Raw genomic sequence first — 26,879 nt, 5'->3', positions numbered from 1 at the left:
GCACGCTTGAGCGGGTTCATTCCACCAGAGGCATTCCTCTTTTTAGACAAATGCGGTCTGATACAGGATAGATTGGCAGTTCCGTTAATCTACCACGTCAGACGAAGAACCGTGGATAGGCGACTCCTGTACAATCGGGACGTCATGGCACAAGGTGGAGCAGAGCTCCTTCGGTTCAGTAGGGCTGTGTCCGAACGGGACCGAACTGATAGGGTGAAGCAGGAGAACCAGTTTTGGTGGCTTCAATCGGCACTTGATAGTGGGTAGTCGAGATGGGGTTTTTAAGCCTTGGCCGGCTTACATACTTGTTTTATAGTTTTAGGGTTTAGTTTTAAGTAGAATAGGCATGGTGGCACAAAAAAAATACAAAAAAAAAAAAATTAAAAAATAAAAAGAAAAAAAAAACAAAAAAAAAAATAAAAACAAAAAAAAACAAAGAAAAAAAAAACATGGAATAAAAAAAAAATTAAAAAAAAAAAAAAAAACATACAAAAAAGACAGTAAAATATAAAAACAAAAAACGTTAGATTTGCTGCTGTGGTTGTTCAAGTTTTAAGTAGTTTATAGGTAGAATAGGTAGTTTAAGTTAGTTTTAAGTTTTATTTAAGGACCTAATTTTAAGTAGTTTGCAAGTAAAAATAAAAAAGGATCTTGATATTAGTTTTTTTTCAAATTTTCTAATAAATACAAAAATAAATAAAATTTAAATGAAGTAAAATAGATCTTAGGGCCGAAAGGCATTAGTTTTAAGTGTTATAGTTTAACTTAGAGTGTCCGTATGGGACCATTAAGTTAGTTGTAAGTTATGGATAATTAGGCTAGTTTTATGAATTTTTGTCTAGCTTTAAGATAGGTTTAAGATTGAATAAATAAAAATGAATTTGAAAAAAAAAAAAAAAAAAAAAAAAGTGCGTTGGACTGTCATGCAAGGGGTCTTGGGTTCAATCCCTGCCTGTGGCACCTTAATTAAAAAAAAAATAATTTTCGCGGGTACTGCCTCTTGCGAGAAATTGACAAATCCTTCAAGAGTAATTCTTGTCATGAAAAAGTGCTTTCTCAAACTAGACGTTTGGATTCGGTCCAAAATTGTAGGTCCCTTCCATACTTTACAACAGTACTCGCACACAGGAATGGTTGAGAGTTGTAAGTCACTAGGCCTTGGTTCACAACGGACTCTTGCGCCACCCCATTTGATTTTTTTGTGTCTCACTTCGGTGGGATATAAAACCGAAATTGAATTTGGTCCCAAATTTGTTTGTTAAAAATGGGACATTGTCCCCAAATTTTTGTAGAGCTAAAAAAGAATAAAAAGGTTTTGTATTTCAATACAATGAACAATAATTTTTTGACACGGTTATAAACAAAAATTAGAAAAAAAAAACCAAAACAGTTTATTTTCAACATTATTTGCAAAACAAGCTACTTCAACAAAAAAAATACAAATAAAATAAAATCAAAGTATTTTCAGCACAGATTTGAAAAAAAAAAGAAAATTCAACAAAACCCTGAAAAGGTCCATTTTATAAGTTAATAAACGAGATATTTTGTATTATATGTCTGCAAAACGGACATAATAATTCATTATGTTGAGCAATTGATTCTTCGTGTAGTTTCGAGAAACAGCTACTGCACATTATAAAAAGGTTACACGGTAAGAGTAAAATATTTCTAGGATTTTCGAAACAAATGCTGCAGTCTAAGGTTTCAGTGTGATGACGTTGTACAGCAACGTTCACAACATCTTCTTTATTTTCGGTTGATAAATCTGAGAGGTCGGAAGATATATGAACGTTACCATATAATTTGGACGTCATTTGATTGATAAATTCGGAAAAAGTTATTCTTCGTTTGTCGAGTTTATTCGTTAAACAATCGATGAACTAGTTCCTTTTTTCAAATTTCGCTTTGGAGAGCTCAAACATATTCCATGTGTCCCCATCTAGAGACGAAGCAAAGTCAACAGTGGTTTTGAAATCTTCGTCTAATAAAGTGTCGCAAAATGTAAAAAAATTGTCATGTTTCGGTAAAACTTGAGTCAATTTTTGGTTGTATGACTCCAGCAAACTTATAGTTCGCATAGCTTTCTTATAGACCGATGGATCCTAAAAAAAATAGATTTTAAAAATTCTAATACAATTTTGTATAGGGTGAAGAACCTTAGATATCTATTGTCTCTTAAAGTACTTGTCAAAATCTTCAAAGTCTTGTGGTATTGAAGTGCTCCATGTTTTGTCATTTGGTGATTTTTATTAAGTGGACATTAGCCCCAATATTTCAGACCAATAAGCTTAACATCTTTTGTGCTTAAAACCTTGGAGCGCATTCTTGATTACCATATTAGAAATCCTAGTTGGACGACCTCTCGAAAGCTCTCAGCATGCTTATCTAAAGGGCAAATCTACGGAGACTGCCCTCCATGAGGTAGTGCGTACTGTAGAACAAACAATCCATTATAAAGAATTTACTCTTGCCACCTTCCTAGACATAGAAGGTGCTTTTAACAACGTCCTTACAGAATCCATAGAAGAATCGCTCGTTAAGTTCGGTGTAGAAGACTTCATTCGAGAATGGATTATTTCCATGCTCAGTGGTAGGAAGATTCGAGCCACTCTAGGCAATACAATCACAACAAAACACGTGAGTAGGGGAACACCCCAGGGTAGTGTCCTTTAGCCTCTTCTATGGCTTCTGGTCATGGATACAATTCTCGTTAAATTAGAGAGATGTGGAGTGAAGGCGGTAGCCTACGCGGATGATTTGGTGCTACTGGTGTCAGAAAGTACACCTCTGTGATTAGTGAAATCACGGAGTCAGCTTTGAAAAAAATTAGCAACTGGGCCACGAGTTGTAGACTAGGAGTTAACCAAAGTAAAACTGAACTGTTGCTCTTTACCACCAAAACTAAAGTACCGCCCTTCACGCTACCTCGACTTAACGGTCAAATCCTATCACTGTCTTTCAGTTCAAATATTTGGGAGTTATACTCGACCCTAAACTACACAGCCGTAGTACGTCCAATCTTAACATATGGGTCGATTGTATGGTGGCTTAGCAAAGCCTATAATATTGATAAGCTAAAGAAGGTTCAGAGAACAGCTTGCGTGGGCACCACAGGGGCCATGCGTACTTGCCCAACGGACGCCTTAAACGTTATTTTGGATCTTCTACCAATCGACCTTTTTATTAAATACATAGTTTCCTGCAAGCTGAAGGAATCAAACAGCTGGTTGTCAAAACCTTATGGTTACAGCAACACAACGAAATTTATTCCCTCAGATATTATCTCGGTAGACACTGATTACTGTACTCCTACTTTGAGCCTTAGTAAGGGTTTAAGGTTATTTTCCCATCCAGAGAAGATTGGGAGGATGACATCGTGTCGATAGGTTGCGACACAACCATCTTTACTGACGGCTAAAAGATGGAGTGCGTAGTTGGTTCTTGGATCTTTTCTGAGTCCCTAAATGTAGCCAAATCCTTTAGGCTTCCTGACTTTGCTAGCGTTTTTCAGGCTGAACTGCTGGCAATAAGGGAGGCATGTAAGATACTTAAACAAAACCCAAACCAAAACCGAAATGTGGCTACCTTTACAGACAGTCAGGCAGCTGTCAAAGCCATTAACTCGGCCATATCCTCATCTAAATTGATCCAGCAATGTCGCGATGAGCTTGTGAGCCTGAATATTAACCTCCGGGCCATAGTGGTATCGTGGGAAATGAACGGGCTGACTAGCTAGCCAGGCAAGGATCACCCCTTCATAGCTCACTTGCGGAAATGGTTAACATTCCTCTTGTGCTATGAAGGGTAAAATCTTTTCTATCTACCAAACTGAATCAAACCAAAGGTAGAGCAATATACCTAACTGCATTATATCTAGGAAGATATGGCCCACCTATAACAAAACCCGTACAAACGATCTTCTATGCAGGCCAAGGCAAGACATAGCCAGGATTGTTGCGGTTTGTACCGGACATTGGCCTATAGGAGTTCATGCGGAGAAGTTGGGTATCTCTTACAACATTTTTTGCCGTAGCTGTAGTGACCAAAGAGAAAGTGAAACCATAATCCATACCCTCTGCAAATGTCCTGCTTTGGCAAACACCAGAATGAAATGCTTTGGAAAACCATTCTTTCAAGAACTTGATGAGCTATGAGACAAAGATTAGAGACCTAATCTTTTTTCTCAATGCGACAAAATGGCTCTAACATAATCGCTATGAAGCTTCTCTATCAATTTATCCCTTTCAATCAAAGGTCAAACGAGTTTTTAGTATCAAAACGGCAAACTACAGCGCTATTGGATCTCAGGCTAGGTTGCCTTGAGATCGCCATTTCTACCTTCCTAGCCCCAATATTTTTATCTGGAGCTTCGGTCTTACTTTGTTGGGGCTTAGGGTCCAAATTAGTTTCGGCACACTCAGGTGGGACATAAGCCCCAAAAAAAAAGTTGAGGATTATGTCCCTAGGCCCTATGTCTCTGCGTTACAAAGACTTGCGTTTCCAAACTAACACTTGCATCGTTCTAATTGGAATAACGTTTTGTGGTTAGATAAAACGAATATCAATTTGTTTGATTCTTGTGGAACCAAAAAAATAGAGTTCAATACCAAATAAATCTTAACACTTCCCTCCAAAGTTATCAGCAATATAACCTGAGTCAGTTAGAAGAGGTCATGAAAGCATCATATCCTAGAACGTTGAACTGTATTAGGAAAGCACAAGATAGCGCCTTGGTTTGATCTAGAGTGTAACAAGGCCATTTATTTGGATGGTTAAGAGATGGTTAAAACAAAATACTTTGAGACAGAAGCTAGACGGTTATCGAATTGTATGAACTCGAAAGACTCTTGGAAGTTGGTGAACAATTTGAATGGTAAAATCTTTAAAATTTATCCCAAGTTGAACCCCTTGCTTTTGGCAGACCATTTAAAAAATTTTCTTAACAATATTTATGAAGGAAACAACTTTCATTTTGCACATCCGGGTTTTTATAATGAAGTTTTGGTCACGGATATAACCAACGAGTAAGTAGATGCAGCAATGAACAAAATGAAGGATGGAAAAGCGTCAGGCTCCAATGGGATACCAGCGGATTTTTTTAAGTATGGAACCGTTGAATTAATAAGCAAGTTTACTGCAGTTTACAACGAGGTGTTGGAAACAGGTATGACTCCTCAAGAATTTAGGGAATCAATAATTTTTCCGATCCACAAAAAAGGAAGTTGGTCTGTGATGTCAAACTATCGAGGAATATCTTTTTTAAATTCGTTTTATAAAATATTTACAGCCATTCTTCAAACACGGCTTGGTAAATGGATTGAAGAAAATAAGCTGTTGAAAGAATCTCAGGCAGGCTTTAGATCCGGCTACTCAACAATCGATCATATCTTTGCTTTGAAAAGCATTGCGGATTCATTTATAAGAATAAGGAAGAAGGAAGAAGTTATACGCGTTTTTCGTATATTTTAACCCTGCATTTGACACGGTGAATAAGCAAGCTTTCTTCTATAATCTCTTTGGTATGAAAATGTCATTCAAATTTGGAAGAGTCCTGCAAAGCCTGTATATGAATACAAACGCAGCAGCTTCGAATGGTACACTAAGGTCGGATTGGTTCATAACTGAATCAGGCGTTAGACAAGGTTGTACGATGAGTCCAAGTCTATTCGCTCTATTTTTCGAAGACTTTGTCGATTTCTTACCTGCTGGTATCGAACACGCGGGAGAATGAATTAAAGCACTCTCGCGTCATCTCCAGAATCACTGCAGCTTGCGATAAACTGGATTTTTGAGAACTTTCAAATATGGAACCTAATAGTAAACATGGAAAAGTCCAAGATCATGTTTTTTAAGAACGGAGGAGGTAGAAACTACAATAGTGAAAATATAGAGATTGTCAAAGAGTTCAAATACCTTGGAATGATTTTGATACAAAATTTACATATGGAAACGCATCTGAGAGAGAAGCGTACAAGTGCAAAAGCCGCCACCAGCGCATCTTGGAGTAGTTGTTTCTCAAACAAAAATATCGCACACAGCAGTAAGTACACTGTTTTTAAGGCAGTAGCAGAATCAATCTTGTTCCATGCAGCTCAAGTGAGGGGAGCAAAGTAATATGGAGTTTTGGAAAAGTTGTTACGCTTCTACGTTAAAAGGGTCTTCCGGCTGCCACTAAATACGCCGAACTGTATAGCCACTCTTTGTGCGAACACTTCGAATGTTGATTGATCATGGGCTAAAAATCATGAATATGGATTTCGAGAGAGGTCAGGATGTTGTGCAGAGTGAATGAAACTTGCTAGGAAGAGTGACATGGGCTTTAACAGCCTCTGGTTTAGGTCCAATATTTTGTATTAAAGATAACATGTGCGCTGTGGATTATGTCCACATCTTTAATTCAGTCATACTACTATTAACCGAAGAGGAGGTGCAAATTAAATGGAAGTTCTTGCAGGATAAAACCCCTAAGCACTCCTCATAAATAACTAAAAAATACTTATAACAAAGCAAAAGAAGTTTTTCGGAGTCAGTGAACGCAACTTTAAGGGCATTTTTGTTTTGAAGTAACGAAGCTCATTTCTAGTTAAAATATCAAAAATAATGAAAAAACCAAAGTAACTCTATTAATTTCCTAAAAAATAGGTACAAGATCTAAGAAAAAATAAACATGATACTCTGTTAATTTTATTAACTAATTACTACCACTTTATACATAAAATTATGAATGTAATTTAATTTATCGAATGACATCCGACTTCTGACCGCAGACTAACAACATGCAATCATTATATAAGACCGACGGCGACGTCAATCCTAATGAAAAACATTAAACGTTTGCAATCATCAATCTATAATTTTGTTTTTATTCAAAATAAAAATAAATTCTGTAACGACAAGCTAAATATTTATAGCCAGATTTTTATCTGAAACTATAGCTTCTCAGTTTCAAGATTGGAATTCAAAGGCTGAAGCTGTATCTATCACTCTGTCAGACTTTAAGAATGTCCGAAACACAATCAGTGTGCAAATGAAAAACAGCTTAAGTCGCTCTTAGCTGACGACATGTGCCTTAACGCATTTGGAATGAACAATGAAATATATTTTAGTTTACCGTCAATGAAAGTTGAATCGATAAAGCAATAATTATTTATTATTGAACTTAATTATTTATACATACAAATCAGACTCTAAAACGATGCACATAGTTTCTTGCAAATGTTTTGCTGTTTATCCGGCGGCTTTTTAGTAATTTCAACTCCAAGTCTATTGCAAAATCACTCGTATACTCAGAAGAAATGTATATCTTGTTCTGGTCTTCATCATCTTTATAGCATTTCAATCAAAATTGACATCTAGTATTCGAGACATCGACCCATTTAGTCAATTAAATGAAGAGTCATCGAGTAGTAACGAATTTTCTTTATTATTATATAAAATATTATTTACTATTGAAAGAAATTGCTTCACTCAAACGATGATGCTTAATTCAATGATTTATAATTTTAATTATTGACCAGTGAGATATTGTATTTCTTTTTAGCATAAGCAAATCATGAGAAGTTCATGTTTTGAATTTAATTCCATACAAACTTTACCAATATAAAAAAAAGACAACAAAGAAAAAAACTTATAAGGAACTTAAACGTACGATACATTTTTCAGATTTTTCATCATTTTTTTAAATGAGTTAGAGTCAAAGAAAATATTTAATATTTCAATTTGTGTATCTCTACTTTTATTTGCTCTTGACTAATTTACAAGCGAACCTTTGATACAAAGAAATAAGTCAATGAAAAATAAAGCTCTTCTAAAATAATATGTATTCCACATATTTGTATGCTTGACAGAAATCTACGTAAATATGTATTGTATATTATTTTAGGAAGTTTTAAATCTCGTAGGTACATTATTTAGTTTTAAGTAAAATATTGATTATTCATGTACATACAGTGTCGAGGTCATGGTACTCAAAGTGCCATGTCATTAAAGGCTTTGAAAGAAAAGAAAACTTAAGGACTTAATTTTTATGCATCAAGTTATTTATTATGATAAAACCTTATTCTTTGTTTTACCAATAGAAAAAATTCAAAAACAAATTTTTTTTTCTAGCAGAAAATAATAAAACCTTGAAATCTATGAAAAAAGTAGTGCAAAAGTCTAGGTACTTCTGCACTTTACTAGTTTTAAATGTTTAAATTTGTAACGGTCCTGTTGGCTTTGTTTTTTTTTTTTTTACATGAAGCTTGTAATATGACATGTGTGTGTCAACCAGTACAAAGCGATGGGTCGTGCAGGTTAAGGTTAAAGAAATTTTGTTTTTTAAAACCAAAAAACGATGGTTAGAAAAGAATTAACAGTAAATGAGCGTCAAATTATTATTTATTGCCATGAGCAAGGTAAAAGTTATGCGGATATTAATAAAATAGTTGGACGACCCAAATCTACCATACAAAATGTGATTAACCGTTACAATAAAGAAAACAGAATCGAAAATAAAGTCAGGTCTGGTCGTCCGCGCAAGCTTACAGAAAGAGATGAACGAAAAATCGCGAGTATAATAAAAAAAGATCCATTCAAAAGTGCTCCAAAGATTGCTACCGATATACAGATTAGTTTAAATAAAACAGTTTCTCCGTGGACAGTTGCAAGATCGCTCCAGAGATCTGGGTTTAAGTCGTGCACACCTCGTAAAAAGCCGTTCGTAAGTGAAATAAATAAAAAGAAAAGACTGGACTTTGCAAAGGATTATAAAAATAAATGAAATGAATTTTGGGACAACGTAATATTCTCCGATGAGTTCAACATTTTTGGCTCAGATGGGAGGATTAGAGTGTGGAGAAAACAAGGCGAAGCCTTGAATCCTAAAAACATAATTAAAAATGTGAAATACGGTGACGGTGGTCTAATGGTATAGGGGTGTATGTCATCCAGTGGTGTCGGGAATTTGACAATAATTGATGGAATTATGAATAAGGAAGTTTATTTGAACATCTTAAAACAATATTTCAACAAAGTGCAGAGAAACTTGGGATCGTAGACACATATCACTTCCAACAGGATAACAATCCCAAGAATACGGCTACAAATGTAAAGTTGTGGTTCTCCAACAACACGCCCCACATGCTAGTTACACCCCCCCCCCTCCCAATCTTAACCCAATCAAACATTTATCGGATGTCTTAGAGAAACGACTTCGAAAACACAATATAATGAGCAAAACCCACCTTAAAGACCTCCCGGTATCAGAATGGCAATTAATAGGATTAATAGATGTCACGCGAAAACTTGTGAACTCTATGCCAAATCGTTTAAAAGAGGTTATATTAGGTAATTATATTCTTAACATAAAACATTCGAAACCGAATTAAATTCTTTTGTCCTTCTAGGCTACCAAGACTTTTGCACTATTGTTGTTAGGGACTAATACTTTTATTTTAACTTTTTTGAGATATTTGAAGGATATTTTTCTGTTTTTCTTGTGTTAATTTGTTAAATAAACTTAAACTTGAATAAATCAAAACATAAATTGAAAATTGTGTCTTTATACCATTTACACAACTCATTTTTCAAGAATACCCACACGGGTACCAAGACTTTTGCTCGACACTGTATGTACTTTTATATTTTTTAAAACAGCAATTAGATGTCCTCTTTAATTAAGTGCGTTTTTTTGGTATTGCATATAAAGTGCTCCCGGAAATTACGATAGAAGAAATTACGCCAGATTTTTTTTTGGAAAAACCGCCAGAAAATTCTTCCTACAAAATTGTGGTTTTGTTTCCTAGGAAAAAAATCCCAAATTTTTCTGGCAAAATTTCGGAATTTCAGGCATTATTTCCTAAAAAAAATATTTGGAAAAAAAGCCAGAAATAAAATTTCTGGCGTTTTTTCCTTTTCAGTATTTTGTATAAAATGTTGTAATAAATTTACAGTTTTACTACACATTCTTTGTCTCTATCATCTATTGTAAGAATTATTGTTTAGTTGCTTTCGCGGATGTAATATTATGTATTAAATGTCAGGTCCTTCCACCAAACGTTGTGTTGTTGCCGTGCAGACATATGAAAATATCCTCGGAGTGCAATTTAAAGTTGCAAGCGACACCCCCCCCCCCGCGATTGCATGTCAGGGGCTGTTTTTTCCTGTTGTGATAAAATGTCTACAAGTAGCGACTTTAAAATGCAAAACATTTTCTGGCTTTTTTCACAAATTGATATTAGGAAATTAGGCCAGAATATATCAATTGGTTTTCTGGCCTAATTTCCATTTTGGTTTCTGTTTTTTTTTTCCATTTCTGTCTGGCACAATGTCCAATGTTTCTGGCTTATTTTCCACAAAAAAATCTGCTTCTTTTTCCAATTTGAAGCAGAAAACATTTTCTGGCGTTTTTTCCAAAAAAAAATTCTGGCGTAATTTCTTCTGGCGTAATTTCCGGGAGCCATATAAAGTACAGTGAGAAATTGCCAACAAAACGATCTGCAGTAGCCAGATTTTTGTATTTAAAAATTGGAAAAATTGAAAGAAGATCTGTCAGAATAATTATTTAAAAAAACACACAAGAAGAAAGTTTTGTGAAAATCAAGAGTTAAAATTACCTTAGCAAAAAAAAAGTAACTAAAACTAATAAAATGGACAATTTTCAAGAAGAAATGGAAAGAAAACATCTGAGATTCTTTAAAAAAAGATCATTTAACAATTGCTTCAAGGAGGGGGTTTGTTCGTAGACTACTACATTAACATGTGATGTTGAAGCGAGCTTGAAGCTCGCCTAAATTCTTTATATACTTGAATCGAGTTGAAATGAGGAGTCGAGTCCAAATTTGTGAAGAAAAATCTGTGTGGAGGAGTTGTTTTTACAGATAATGCATTATGGTATATTTATTTGAATGTTTGTGTACAAAAAATAAAGTTTTGTTTTAATTAAATAAAAAAAAATTGCACATGGATTAGATAGCGTATTCTTATATGTTGCTGAACTATTTAGTTGTTCATTGTTTTTTTTTTTTTATAATAAGCGCACAATCGAAGGGATATATTACCCTTATTATGTAGACACAGTGTGAGCACTAGGAAAGGGAGAGAGGGGTTGAAAGGAGATGTCGGTGCACATTGGTTTTGAATTCCTGAATATTGCAATAGCTGGAAAGACAGAGTGTGGCAAGGCATTCCACATTCGCATAGTACGGCTAAAGAACGAATCTTTGTACTTGACAGAACGACCTAAGATGGGCTCGAGGGTATATTGATGAGCATTCCTAGAAGCGCGAGTATTACGGTTGAACTGTTTAAGGGGAGGATTGCAACTGGCTATTTCTCTAGAGCATAAACCATTAAAATAACGGTAAAACAGGGTCAGACAAGAAACATTTTGACGATGTTCAAGTGACGTAAATGATCTTATGATGGTAATATCACCAATCAATCTAAATGCTCTACGTTCAATACTATCCAATAGGCTTAAGTAAGTTGCAGGAGCACCAGCCCAGATATGGGAGTTATACTCAAGCTATAAGCCTTGTAAATAACAGCCAGATCAGAGGAGGAGAAAAACTTCTTGCATCGCCTTAGAAAGCCCAAACATCTTGCGGCATTTTTGCCGACATCGCGTATGTGATCGTTCCACAAAAGGTGGTTGGTGATACACATACCAAGAATATCGAGATGTTCAGTTTCCTCGATGCAAGTGTCATTTATGGATAATGGCAGGGGGGGTATATTTCGCTTTAAAGATACAAGACAGCATTGCGTTTTCGAAGCATTAAATTCCACGCGGTTTCTTATTCCCCATTGTACAATGCTGTTTAGGTCGGAATTTAATGAGCTTATCATATTTTGTCGTTGCAGTTGCAGTTCCACATCCGAAGAAGAGGAGTGTTAATCTGAAAATGAATATGAAAAGCTAAGAGTACTACCGTCAGCGAAACAATGTATTGGATTAGATGTTGCAGACAGGAGATCATTAATAAAAATGAGAAAGAGTGTTGGAGATAGAACAGAGCCCTGGGGCACACCAGCATTTATTTTGTGGTTTTCAGACTTGAATCTATCCAATACAACTTGTATTGAACGATTCGAAAGGTAATTACTAATCCAATGAAGGAGTGATTCATGCAAACCGAAAGCACGCATTTTCGATAAGAGAGCCTGATGCCAAACCCTATCAAATGCTTTAGAAATATCTAGTGCAATAATCTTACTTTCTCCAAAACGATGTAAAGATTTTTTCCACTGTTCGGTGAGATGAACCATGAGATCACCAGTGGACCTATTGCTACGAAAGCCAAACTGTCGGTCATTAAGAATCTTCCGTTCTTCAAGATATTTCTTGAGCTGATAATTAATCAGCGTTTCCATGACCTTGGAAAGAAGGGACGTTAGTGCAATCGGTCGATAATTAGTCGGTGAGAAAGATTCGCCTTTTTTGGGAATAGGCTGGACAAATGCGGTTTTCCATCCGCTCGGAACGAGACCTGAGGAGTAGGACAGATGAAAAAGCTTACGCAGTGGTTTTGCCAGCGATGAAGAACACCTCTTCAGAACAATAGCGGGGATACCATCCGGACCAGCAGATTTATGTATGTTAAGATCTTTTAGGACTCTCGCTAAAGTAGGAGTGCGAAAAAAGATTTGCCCCATAGAATCATTAACTCAATCAAGTACAGGCGGAGTCATAACACTCACTGGCAGCGTTGAATTGGCGGCGAACTGCCTAACAAAGAGATTTGCTTTCTCTAAAGAGCTAACAAATGGAGTGTCATTCACAACGAGCGTAGGAACCGAGGAAGAGGAAGAATTCCTCATATTTTTTACAAATGACCAAAAATTTGTACTGCCTTTGGGACATTGTAGTATTTTTGGCGTAATTTTTGGTCATGTAAAAATTTGGTCCTTCGAATATAGGTGTTGCAGGCCTGCCTGGCTTGCTTGAACTTATTCCGGTTTTCCTCTGTTGGACTGGCTTTAAAACAACGGAAACTTAGCTTCTTAACCCTAATAACCTCTTTACAGCTCGCATCGAACCATGCGTTTTCCTTAGGTCTGATGCTTTTAACCCTATTCGGGATAAAAGAAAGTTTTTTTTTAAAGTTTTTAACACGAATCAAACTATCTCACTTCGAAAACAACTATTTGAATTTTAGAATGTCATACTTAACCCTCTTATGCCCCACAATGCCTCTAGGCGGGGTAAAGCTTACAAGTGTTTACAGGTAACGGTATGTTCAATTGATAAGCTTTACCTATAGTTTTAATATTGTTCTATGCATAGCTGTAGTGCGTTCGTTTGGAAGCTAGGTTGGTTTAAAGTAAAAAATACCGTCGCAAGCAGAAAATAAATATTTTTTCGCAAACACGATTTTCAAATATTAAAAAGGAAATAGTAATTTTCGCCAAATAGAATTGGGAAAACAACAGGTAAGTAGATAAGTGTTTTTTATCGATTATTAAAAAAAGTTTTGTGTTGTGTAGTGTTTTTGTATAAACTTATTAAGTTTCCTTGCATCCGTCTATAGGCGGGGTCAGGCAGTTCTTGTTCTTGTTAGTTCCTCATTACTGATGTGATTTGATCAGTGATTTTGGTAGGTAGTAATGTCAAGAAGATCATTGAGGAACTTGTCAAAGATGACAAAAAAAAACGTAAACGCGACTGGAATGACAACGAATTACAAGAAGAGGCAAATTCGTTGGTGTCTTGAAAGCAATGAAGAATGATAATCAAGAATTCAAATCCATGTTGTGGAGAAAAAAAATATGCAGCTGCATGTAAATGAAGTCGTTTTTCGTGGAGTAAAAGAGCTGCCTCCTGAAGTAAAAGCTTTGAAAACACCATTTGATTTCTTTCATTACTTTGTGACAGATGAATTCATGCAATATCTAGTTGATAAAATGGATTTGTATGGTTTCAAAATTGAAACCAAATTTGTTACCATTGTTCAAGAGGTTCGACTTTATTGGAATCATGTTCTTCATGTCTGTATATCGCTATCCAAATGTTCGTTCTTACTGGGGAAGATATTCGCTGGAAGCAATCCGAACCACAATGTCACGAATAAGTTTCGAACAAATTCGCCAGTTCTTGCATTTCAATGACAATTCGACTATGATCCCGAATGGCCAGCCTGGATACGACAAGTTGCATCGAGTTCGACCACTAATAACCCATTTCAACGAACGCTTTGGGTCTGTTCCGATGCTTCATCGTCTATGTGTAGACGAACAGATGTGTGCTACGAAAATGGGTGGTAGCCCTACCCGGCAATATACGCCAGCCAAACCAAAGTGGAGAACCAAGCTGTTTGTTTTATGTGATCATATGGGCTTTTCATATTCTTTGGAAATTTATTCTGGTGCAGGAGACAATGTGGTACAAGAAAATGCTTCAGATCTCGGAGCCTCGTCAAATGTCGTTGATCGTTTGTCTAACAAAATTCCAGACAACGTGAACCATATTGTATATTTTGATAATTTTTACACGTCGTTGTGTTTGCTGACGTATCTAAGAAGCCGTGGTATATATAGTTTGGGCACCGTGCGATCAAATCGAGTGCCAAACATTAAATTGTCGAGCGATGCTGAGTTGACGAAGCGAAAAGTAGAGCGAGGGTACTCTGAGAAATATGTCGCAGTAGCACCACCCCGCAAGCCAAAGATGTCTTATTTCCCTACCCCAGAGGGTACGCTACGACAACGTGGGTCATTGGTGCGTATTTCATGACCGCAAGGGCAAAAAGACTTGTAAATTTCCGGAGAGTAAGTCAGAAACGCAGGCATATTGCACCAAATGCAAATTGAATCTCTGCAATTCAACCACAAAGTCGTGTTTTTTGACTTTCATCAACGTTAAGATAATATCCAACTATACACACATTGTTCAGTAACTTTTCTTTTTTTCTTACTTTAATTTTCAGCTTTATTCAGTCAATAAATTATTATTTTCATAACTTCACCTGTGTGTGTTTTTTTTCACGTAACAACCTAACCCCGTCTTGAGGCGGTGTTAATATTTGCACCTGTAAAAGGTAAAAACTTGATTTTTTTGAAAAACTAATTTAAGATTTGTTCTTATCGCATCCATATTTGTAAAAACATATTTTTTAAACCAAATCAAAAAATAAGGCATTAGAGAATTAATCATTTTTAAATCTTCTTGTGCGGTAAAAACAACAAAAAGATTTATTTAATCTAAACTAAGATAAACCTTTGGTGGAAACATAGCAAAACTTAATTATTTTTTCTATTGTTTTCTCTTGCAAAATAAGCCCAGTTAGTTTATTTTCATTAACAAAACTAAATAATATCAACAACAACAGATTGATTTTATTCCCCAATGGAAAATACATAATTCCAAATGCACAACTACTAAACGAACAAAGCCATCGAGATACAAATGCAATATCAATTTTACCAACATTTGACAACGAAATCACATAAGATCTATTCGAGAATCGTATAAATGTCAAAAACCCATCCGCAGTAAGATTCTACTCCAACTTTTATCGGTGTTATTCATACTATGGATATTGTTTTTGTTATTCGTGTAAAATCCTACTATACTATGGATAGATTTTTAAACAAAAAACGGGTAATGTAAAGCTTGTCCTTTTCACTGAATAAATACTGAGATTTTGTGTAAGTAAGCCTTCTGGTAGTTTAAATATTTAAGCTTATTAAGAAAATAAGACCGTTCTTTTCAAAAATGTAATTTGTTGCATGTTTTAAATTCTTAAAAAACTATTCCAACTTAATCCAAAAACTAATTTAAATTAAATGTATTCAAAGAACGTTCGAAGCAATTGATTTATTGATGAAAGCACCATATATTAACAATGAAAAAAAACTAGTTTCTAAGATCAGACGCGGAAGAAAGAAATCTTGGCTCAAGTCTTTTTGTCATTTACTAATTAATTCCCAACAGGTTTAAACATTTACAAAAGTAAACAGAAAATTAACAACTGCATTCAGGTAAAATAAAAGTATTTAAATAAAATCAGAATTCAATGACATACCTTTGAATTTCCCCATTATTACAGAAATCACAGAGTTTAAATTTATCTTACTTTAATACTATAAACAATTATTAGAAGACTTTTGTTGGTTAAAATAAAAAATAGAAATATATACAACAATGTCCACTTGCAGTGAAGAGAAATACGAAACATACTTCCCTAGGTTAGATAATGGGTGGATACAAATATTTACGAATAAGTTTTAGACGAATTAGGTCTTATATTGAACTTAGTAAGAATTCTTACATACAACATTCTATTATATTTTCCATCACTGTATGTACTACATTCATATCTCTGTTGGGGAGAAAAAGATCACGTAGGTATTAACTTTTTCCCTACACAAATCTACACAACACAACAGGTTAAACCAAGTTTGATTTTTTCTGACCAATTTGTACGTTTTCTGGGACATAATTCAACACAATTTAAAGGTTACACCGTATATAAAGGGCATACGATATTAGGCTAATCTAAATTGTGTTATATCAAGATATAGTGATTTTAGCATCGATCAAGATTTGGACGAAAGGAGGAAAAATAATATTCTAACACACTTAAAAGACTGAAAAGAAAGGTGGTTCAATGATGAACTCCGCAGGCAAAAGATTCAAAAAATTTAAAGTCATTTAAAGAAATGTTGGTTAATGCACTAATTTTAATATTTGTTTATAATTAAACAAGTGTTATTCCGTTACCTAAGTAGTGCAGTCAATTAGAAAACGAGTCAATGGATTCCATAGTTAAAGGCTTAGTTGCTCAATAATATGGTATTTGATGCAATTTAACTATATAAAAAGACTGGAAGCATTGAAACCCCAATAAAAAAACCAAAAGATCCAAAATAAATCCCAACATAAGACAGATTAATAATGCCGAATTAGCAAAGCCGATACTTTTGCAAAAATTTCACCCCAATCGGGTCAAGACTTATCAGCTAGAACTATAAGGCAAGTTTCCAAAAAGAATTTGAAGAGGCGTTTGACTTTTGCTAAGCTTCAAGATAATAAACCAATGGTCTTCTAGAAAAACATACTTTGGAGTGATGAATCCAAATTTAACTTATTCGGGCCAAATAGTCAAATTTATGTTAGACGTCCTCAAAAGAAAGAATTGGATCCTAAATATACTTTGAAGAACGTTAAGCATGGAGGAGGAAACATAATGGTTTGCAGTGCGATATCGTGGCATGGAGTTGGCCCATTAGTAAGGATAAATGGTTGAATGCACTAGGTTAGGTTAGGTTATAGTGGCTGTCCAAGATGGAAACGGACACACTTAGGCCAGTTTAATGGCCCATTGTGATGCCACATGAATCTTGAGGCTTACTCCTAAGCTCAAGCAGAGAAGATGAAGAACCGTTTGTTCCTCTTCCTAGTCCATACAGCTTCTGCAAGTCATTTGAGAATACGCCTAGTCTCGTGGCGTGCTTTCCTATTAGACAGTGTCCGGTTATGACACCTATTATCGAGCTTATATGCGATCTGCTTAGAGAGAGCAAGCACCTTGAATGTTTTAAATCCAGTGTTGGCCAGATGTTTTTTTTGACTCGGTGCCTGCCATCCTCACAGCGTCTTACATTAGCAGCAGTTTACAAGTAGCGATTGGTATGCCAGTACTTGCCAAACGTGGTGGCGTCGGCTGTACTGTACCGTTCCTGGCGAGTTCATCTGCCTTACAGTTACTTGGAATGTCTCTATGGCCCGGCACCCAGCAAAGGTGAATATTAAACCGTTGCGCCATTTCCATTAGAGATGATCGACAGTTATGGACAGTTATACAGTTTTGTAGAGACCAGAGTCCAGAGATTTAATAGCGGCCTGGCTGTCAGAGAAAATACGGATATCAGATGTTGATATCACGTTTTCTTTGAGCCAAGACAAGACTTCTCTAATCGCCAAAAGTCCCGCCTGGAACACGCTACAATGATTGGGAAGGCGGAATGAGAGACTTAATTTCAGTCGTTCAGAGTACACACCTCCACCAACCCCTTCTTTAATTTTTGAGCCATCTGTGTAAAAGTGGATTGACTCATCCTCTAAGAATGTCCTATCCTCCCAAAAAGATCTGGTAGGTATAGAAATCTGGAAGTTTGTGTCGAATTGTAGTTGGGGGATGGTGTAGTCTGTGTGCTTTGGAATTGATTCTAAGTACCTTAGAATTACGGAGTGGCCAATGTTGTTGTTAGTCCACTGCGACGAAGCATTGAGGCGGCGAATAGCAAAGCTTGCCGCTATTTGTTTGCTAAATATGTCAAGAGGTGTAAGGTAGAGCAAGGTGTCCAGTGCCGCAGACGGGGTCGTGCGCAGCGATCCGCTTATACATAGGCAGGCTGAACGTTGGACTTTATTTAACTTATCCCTGTTTATACCTTTCTCTAAAGCAGTCCACCATACTGCCACACCGTACGTTAAAATCGGTCTGATTACCGATGTGTATAGCCAATGCGTGATTCTGGGTTGTAAACCCCATTTATTACCAATAGCTACAGCAGCTTTTTTGACTCTTTCCTGTACGTTGCGTTTCCAATTTAGTTTTTTTTTTATCTAAGACAAGACCCAGGTATTTAGCCTCGTCTGAGAATTTTAATTGGATTCCTTAAATATAGGGAGGATTGACAAATAAAACCAGATCGGTTTTGTGTGGGTTAACACCCAGTCCACACCGATCAGCCCAAAGTATTAGTCTGTCCAAGGCATTTTGTAAGAGTTCTTTTAGGATATTAAGATGCTTTCCTGAAACTGCTATATCAACGTCAATTGCATAGGCTATCACTCTGAAACCCTCCGCATCAAGGCTAGTTAGGATTTCATTCACCACTAGGTTCCAGAGGAGAGGGGATAGAACACCACCTTGCGGTGTCCCTCTACTAACGAATCGTCTACCAGAAGAGTTGCCCAGTTTTGAGTTAATTATTCTGCTAGTAAGCATTAAATGAATTAACTCCCCAAGCGAACTTTCTACATTTAGGGATGTTAGTGCAGATGTGTCCACGTTGTTAAAGGCACCTTCGATGTCAAGGAAAGCAACCATAGTGAACTCTTTATGATGGAGGGAATATTCGATGGTGCGTACTACAGCGTGTTTAACGCTTTTTTCAACGACTTACCTTTACAATATGTTCGTTGAATCGAAGACAGAAGCCTTATATCAATACTTGCCCTTAAATGAATATCAATCAATCTTTCCAAGGTTTTAGGAAGGAGTGATGATAGACTTATAGGCTGTAGATCTTGCAACTTGGGTACAAAAACAACTTTAACTTCTCTCCATGCCGAGGGAACATTGACCAGGTAAAGACAGCTGGTAAAAATTGCCTCAAGGATTGGTGCAATTATATCAGAAGCCTTTTGTAATTCGACTGGTATTATACCATCTGGTCCTGCAGCTTTAAATGGTTTGAAGCTCTTGAGAGCCCATTGTAGCTTATCGTTTGTGATCAGACCTTGTGGATATGTTGTATTTGAACTTAAACGTATAAAACTGTTGCAAGTTTCGGTAAGAGAACTACCAGGAAAGTGAGTGTCCAATAGTAAGTTCAGCGATTCATTACTTGAATTTGTCCAGGAGCCGTCTGTATTTTTCAAGCAGCTTGGCATAGCTGGATTAGTTGAAAAAAATTTCCGTAACCTAGAGGCTTCAGAAGTTTCTTCTATCATGCCACAGGAGGATCGCCAAGAATATCGCTTGGATTTCCTTAGTGCCTTCTTTAGGATTCTTTGTAGGAGTCCCAAAGAGAGGCTAGTCTTGCAGCTTTGGCCAGGTTGGAAAGTTTCCTGCATTCCTTCCTTAGCGAGTCAAGCTCTGAGGCCCACCATTGTGGTTTCCTCTTTCCTCTTATGTGTATAAGTGGACAAGCAATTTCTAGCCATCTGTTCATAGCTGAGGTAAGGTCATTGACTTTGTTGTCAAGTTCATTAGCGTTAGAGGGAGGACTAGATAGTTTAGGTTCTAGTAAACTCTGTAATGAGTTCATGTATGAAGCCCATTCAGTTTTCCGATAGTTTCGAAAAGTCAATGGACTCGGGTTATCATCCACATTTATATTGAACTGGATATATCTATGATCAGAGAACGAGTGTTCTTTGGATACCTTCCAGTCCAAGATCATATGGTGTATACTATCTGAGACAAGAGTTATGTCTAAGACTTCTTGTCGAGTTTTAGTTATGAAGGTTGGTTCATTTCCAACATTACTTACTAAGAGGTTAGTACCAAGAATATAATCAAAAATGAATGAATAGAATGGACTAGCTTGTTTATAAAGCCATCTTGGAAAATGTCATGGAGCCCCATTCTTTTGGACACACGCCAATTATTTATGCTCTCCACCACGATAAAGATCCAAATCATACAGCATGGATTAAATTTTATCGAGAACTTGTGGACAGACGTCAAGAGAAGGTTAAATAACCACTAACCTAAACAGATTTCCTAAAACAAAGATAAGCTATCAAATATTGTTACAAAATCGTTTCTAATGATATGGCCACTACTGTTCATATGTATATGCATATCTCTATTGTTGAGGAAAAGATTACGTAGGTATTTGCTAGTTCCTGCAATAATCTACACAACACAACAAGTTTAACCAAGTTTGACTTTTTTTCTAAACAATTTAAGTTTTTCTATGACATATGTACTAAAATACAATTTAAAGTTTTAACCGTATACAAAAGGCATACGATAATAGGCGAATCTTTTTTGTAATATGGTGGTCATAATTGTATCGTCACCTCCTAGTGGTGCCCGCTGTAAAGCCGAAAGGTGAACAGGTGAACCACCGGATACAAAGCTGTGAGAAACTTTTCAGGAAGTAGGAGCAAAAGACCAGAGATCGCTCTGAAAAACCAGCTCTATAGGTCCATAATTCATGCGCAAGCCTCACAACTCGGCCATGAAAGGAAAACTCGATTGTGATAAAAAACAAGTAATATCCTCAGACAAATGGAACTAAAAACGGACAACGATTTACGTGTTCGTACATAGAATGTGCGTACATTCAATCGGCCGCTCAAAGCAAAGCAGCTTGTCGATGCCCTCGCAGAAATTAAAGCTGATGAGACAGCACTACAGTAAATCCGATAGAATGGACCATACAGTACGAAAATAGTAGGCTGCGATTTCTACTATGCAAAGTTCTAACTCGAATTTTATGGAATCCTCACCAAAACTTTTGAGCAATGCCCCAAGACTGTGGTTAAAATTCTTTTGGGAGTCCTTAATGCCAAGATTGGTAAATAAGTCATTTTTGGTAGAAAGAAGAAATAGCCTTCACGACATTACGTCTAGAAACGGAATGAGGCTTGTCCACTTCTTGGCCGAAAAGAACATGGTGCTGAGTAGCACTAGATTCCTCCTTCCGGATATCCACAAACACACTCCTTAAGCATACTTGGCGTTCGCACGTACAGATCAGCCAACATAGATTTCGACCACCATCTAGTTGATGCAAAACTGCGCATACGAATATCCATGTAAGCTATTACGTGAGCATCAACCACGAGGAGAAGATTCAACGTAGCTCAAAAGAAAGAAAAAGGCCCATGAGCAGCGTAAAGTCGAGGAAATCCAAGGATGCTTTAGTAGGAAACGGGTGCGGAGTTTTATAGACGAGTCAAGAGGTAAACAACCGGATTCGCTATCCGCCATGGGGCCTACAAAAGTAAGGAGGAAAATACTGTATTGGACACGCAGCTCATGCTAAAAATGTGGAAACATCATTTTGACCAGCTGCTTAATGGAAATGAAACCCACGATCCCGCCAACGAGCAGCCCCGACAAATCCAATTGGTAGATGATCTGAAATTCCACCCACCCAAACTGAATGCTATCACCAGGCTGAAGTCGAACAAAGCTGCCGGTGATGACGGTTTACAGGAGGAGCTTTTCAAGCACGCGGGAGCTGATTTGTTAAAAAGCATGCACCAACTCATAACCAAAATATGAAAGCAGCTTATGACAGTGGACACGCAGATGCCTTCGACATTATGGAATGATCCAAAACGAGCAGTTGCGTTTGCCTTTTCCGGTATAGAGTCTGGAGCGAACAAAATGAGTCTTGTAATTAACGATGACAATACGAAGTATGTACTGTCATCAAATACATTCGATTCCCATCGTAAACTCGGTCAAAACGTGACCATTGATAGGAATAACTTCGAGGTGGTAACTGAACGTATTTACCTGGGTACTGTTGCTTACTCTGCAAATGGCATCAGAGCTAAAATCAAACGTAGAATTACTCTTGCTAATCGCTGTTTCTTTGGCCTAAGTAAGCAATTGAGGAATTAGCCCCTATCGCGAAGTTCCAAGGAGACACTGTACAAAACCTTGATCATCCCAGTCTTATTGTATGGTGCAAAAGCATGGACTCTTTCCCAGGTGGTCCTTAAAATCCTCGAATGGAAAATTCTATGTTTTGTGTCGACAGCCAAAATAATGTCCTGCCGATACGACACAACGAACTAGCTATGCAGGGACTTAGGTTAGGTTAGGTTGAAGTGGCTGCGGATACAGAATCCACACACTTAGGCTAAAAGAAAAGGCCCATTGTGATACCACATAAATTTAGAGAATTACTTCTTACTAGTCGTTCCATTTTGAGCTTTTTACAAAGCGAAGAAGATATTTGATATCCTTATTAGCTAGTTCACTGGGATTACCAAAAAGGTAGGCTCCCAGATGAAGTTTGCGTCTTAGTGAAAGAGCAGGCAAGTGCAGAGAAGGTGAGAGATTGTTTCCTCTTCTTCCTCGCCCATACAGCTCCTGCAGAAGTCATTTGAAGCTATATCAAGTCGTATTGATTGTCTGCCTATAAGACAGTCTCCCGTAAGGACACCTATTAGGGAGCTAATATGAAGTCTGCTTTCAGATAACAAGTCTTTAGAGCGCTTTAGGTCCAGTGAAAGCCATATGAGTTTTGTGGCTGAGCACGTTGGCAAATTGTGCCACCTTGAGTTATTATAAGAGCTGTTTCTTTTAGCAGAAGTTTATATGTATACCTCTCTTCTCCCTTTCTGGTGAAATAGGTATGACGTTTCTATTTTTAGCGATTTCATCGGCTCCTCAGTTTCCTGTGATGTCTCTGTGGCCCGGCACCCAACAGAGGTGAATGTTTAATTGATGCGCCATCTCCATAAGAGACGATCGACAACCGATTGCCGTTTGAATGTGAAAAGCTGAGTGAACTGTCGTCGGCGGCGGGATTAGAAGTGGCAGACAAAAGATCATTTATGAATATAAGAAAGAGAGTCGGAGACAAAACCGAGCCCTGGGGAACACCAGCATTTATTTTATGAATTTCACACTTAGAACCATCCAATACAACTTGTATTGAACGGTTAGAAAAGTAGTTTCTAATCGAACGAAGAAGCGATTCATCAATACCAAAAGCACGCATTTTCTATAAGAGAGCTTGGTGCCAAACTCTATCAAATGCTTTTGAAATATCAAGTGCAATAATCTTACTTTCTCCAAAATGATGTTAAGATTTGTTCCACTGTTCGGTGAGATCACCAGTGGACCTATTGCTACGAAAGCCATACTGCCGGTCATTAAGAAGCTTTCGTCCTTCGAGATATTTCTTAAGCTGATAATTAATCATCGTTTCCATTACCTTGGAAAGAAGGGACGTGAATGCTATTGGACGATAGTTAGAGAGAGATGAGGATTCGCCATTTTTAGGGACTGGCTGGACAAATTCTATTTTCCATCCGCTCGGAAAGAGACCTATAGACTATGAAAGATGGAAAAGGTTACGCATTGGTTTCTCCAGCGTTGAAAAACACCTCTTCAGAACAATTGGGGAGATACTATCCGGGCCAGCGCATTTGTGTATGTCAAGGTCTTTCAGTACTCTTGCAACTGCATAAGTCTAAAAGAAGAATCGTCCCATAGAACCGTTTAAGCTCTCAAGAACAGCTGGACTCATGACACAAAAACAGCAAACTGTGCTGCAAGCAAGTTGGCTTTATCAATCAAGCTTACATAGGGAGTGTCATTGTGGACAAGCGTTGGAACCGAGGATGACGTGGTGTTTCGTACGTTTTTTACAAATGACCAGAAATGTTTACTGCCTTTGCGACATTGTATTTTTTGCCTTAATTTCTGATCATTTGGTTCGTCGAATATGACCATTAAGGGTCTTTCTAGCTTGGTTGAACTTATTCCGGTTTTTCCTCAGTCGGGTTGGCTTTATAAAAACGGAAACTTACATCTCTAAACCTAATAACCTCTTTACAGCTCGAATCAAACCATGAGTTCACTTTGGGTTTGATAGATTTCACCACATTTGGGATAAAATGTCTCATTCCACAAAGAATTAAATTTTTAACCATATCTGCGCTGGAATCGACGACACTATCGAGAAAGCATAGTGACCATTTATAGTTCCTGAAGAATTCATTGAGACCGTCCCAGTTGGGTTAAAATAGTAGTAAAAATATGTAAAACATTTTCTCAATCGATTTTTTCAAGTTATCTACCTTTTAACTTATAGCTAAATAACGTGCATATATGTACATACATTAATCTATGTACACAAGAAGGAAATAAAACTAAATTACTGTCGTGATGATGAGTAACTAAATTACGCGTTAAACGCAGCCTTGATCCTTCATGAACTCCCACCAGCCTGTTCAACTTTTAACCTGTCCCACCCATTTTTCAAACGCACACCAAAGAAAACAGCCAATAAATGCCATCGGCCAGACCCAACAAATAAAAAAAAAAACTGCTACATTTACTCAAACAAACAATAATGATAATAATAAATTAATAAAGAAAAGAAAATATGTAACGTAACTTATAAGGTCAACAATAGAGACGAGAAAAGAGTCGAGGGAATAACCAGTAACCAACAACCAGCAGAGCAGCATCCAGCATCTTTAAGACTTAAGCAAAAGCAACGACAATACAACAAAATATCTAACTAGATAGGTAGCCAGATGATACTGCTACTGCCATCGTCGTTCTACGTTTTGTTGCAGTCAAAAGAAAGGAAACTACTGATGCTGTAGAAGCTGCTCATCTTCTCCTCATTTCATTTTGATTTTTATCATTTTATCAAAGCACAAAGCACACATATTTTTATCGCATTTATCAACGTTCAACATTCAACATTCATCCCGCAGTGATTTAATTCAATTTAAATAAATTAACTAATATTTTTTGTTTGTAATTTGTATGTTGTGCTGTGTGTCGTGTGTGAGTGTTATGATGACATGAAATTTTATTTTGTCTTTTTATAATTTTTCTTTATTATATTTTTCATGCTTTTTCGTATTTCCCTTCTTTTACAGAACATTACTAGGTGGTAGGTTCTGGGTGGAGTCAATAAACTGATTATTTCATATTTGTGTTGTTGTTCCTTCTTTTCTCGGTTTTATGGTTATCACCAGCAGAATGCCACTCGTTGAATTACAATTAAAGATTAATTGTTTCTATAATTCAATAACTATCCATAATTATAAATCTGAGCTTATTTTCAATTTACATATGTACATATTTGAATGTACATAACTATGCCAATATAGAATATAATAACATTTCGTCAGAGATTTTCACCTCAAAAACGCGTTTCGTTTTCGGTCAGTTTGTATTTTTCTTTTTTGTATCGCTCCGAAAATTCTTCCGTCACTTTTTCTAAGAGAAACTATTCGTCATTATAGTTAAATGGTACTTAGTTGTTTTGGGTTAATTCTAGACTTTTTATTAATAATAAAATCACTCACCTGTGCTTGAAAATATAGATGACAAAATATCCCAAGAATATGCTCAATCCTTTTTAGAAAGCGACGTTTTTTACTTTTACAAAACAAGCACAAAACTTAAAAAACAATGATTTTTGTTGGCCATGGAAATTTTTGCAGAAATTCTTTCCAATTGTAATCGGCACACCATTTGTTTGACCACAAAACAACGAAAACACTGACTTTTAATAAATTCACCACGCCAAACGATTTACATGAACATGAAATGAACTATAAGAAAGAAATAGCACCGGGAGGGCGACGACGAGGAGCAGGGGAAATAAATCAAATTCTTTTCTGTTGTTGTGTTGTTGTTGGATGACTATGGGTAGGCGACGAAAGGCAAAAGACGACGAAAGGCGAGCACCAGCAAACCCGTAGCCGTAGCCGTACCCGGGTGTGTTGTGTTGTGTCTTGTGTGCGATGTAGAGATACGGAGGATAGAAAAGAAGAGACGCAAGCGAAATGAATTTTTGCTTCCTTTTTTCTTTTTTTTTTTTGTAGGCCTTTGGGGCTATTCCAGGATACTTCTTTGATAATCACGCGATTTTAAGGGTGTATAATAAAGAGCGTTTAGAAGAAATTAAAATTGTTTGATTTGATAGCACTTGTTTGAAAATGAAAAACTGAGATTTTGTTAGTTTTTCTTTTGATTGAATTAGTTTTTCCTTCTTTGGATAACACACACACTTTGTGCACACAGAGGAGAGAAACGCAAAACAAAGCGAACATGAAATTTTTCTTGGACTACTGTTCAACTGCCTGCTGAGCTGATGTAGGAAAATTCAAGTGGGTGAGCCGAAAAAAGTATATATTTTTGACAGAAAAGACTATGGGGAAGAAAGAGACAGTTGTATTGTTTGGCTTGTGGCTAGATTCTCGTTTATAAAAGTTGCGAGTCTCGAATATGGTAACCATTTTTGAAGACTAGATGGCGCAGAAATTAAATCTATGTAATTTTGAATTGAACTAAAAGAAAAAAAAACGTTGAAATCTATCCGGAAAAATGTTTTACTGGATATTCCTTTCTATTCTTATCGATTAGACGTCAATCAAAGAATTTTTTTTGAGAAAAAAAGTTTAATTATACAATTATTATGTGTTGCTGAAAATGTAAAATTGT

At 36.6% G+C, this 26,879-nt stretch overlaps 2 protein-coding genes across 3 annotated transcripts in view; one reads left to right on the top strand and one right to left on the bottom strand.

The window, feature by feature from the left end:
* The window catches only part of LOC129954203 (transmembrane and coiled-coil domains protein 2), a 104,745-nt gene extending 78,218 nt beyond the window's left edge, over nt 1-26,527 (bottom strand). Inside the window, exon 1 of one of the 2 annotated variants that reach the window (XM_056067947.1) lies at nt 25,739-26,527. The gene's annotated coding sequence lies outside the window, so the exon portion shown is untranslated. The remainder of the gene's footprint in view (nt 1-25,738) is intronic. The other variant, XM_056067948.1, reaches the window with a different exon arrangement.
* LOC129946578 (piggyBac transposable element-derived protein 1-like) lies at nt 13,958-14,713 on the top strand. Its single transcript, XM_056056822.1, has one exon. The coding sequence runs from the start codon at nt 13,958-13,960 to the stop codon at nt 14,711-14,713; it is 756 nt and encodes a 251-aa protein (XP_055912797.1).
* Nucleotides 26,528-26,879: the final 352 nt, after the last annotated feature.

The sequence above is a fragment of the Eupeodes corollae genome, chromosome 1 (assembly GCF_945859685.1).
Source record: "Eupeodes corollae chromosome 1, idEupCoro1.1, whole genome shotgun sequence".
Lineage (NCBI taxonomy): Eukaryota > Metazoa > Arthropoda > Insecta > Diptera > Syrphidae > Eupeodes > Eupeodes corollae.
Note: the sequence above shows the minus strand (reverse complement) of the source record. Positions and strands in the feature narration are given on the sequence as shown.

Bases quoted from the DNA above. Each gene is read 5' to 3' on its own strand.
- LOC129946578 (XM_056056822.1), top strand. From the start codon at position 13,958: ATGTTCTTCATGTCTGTATATCGCTATCCAAATGTTCGTTCTTACTGG.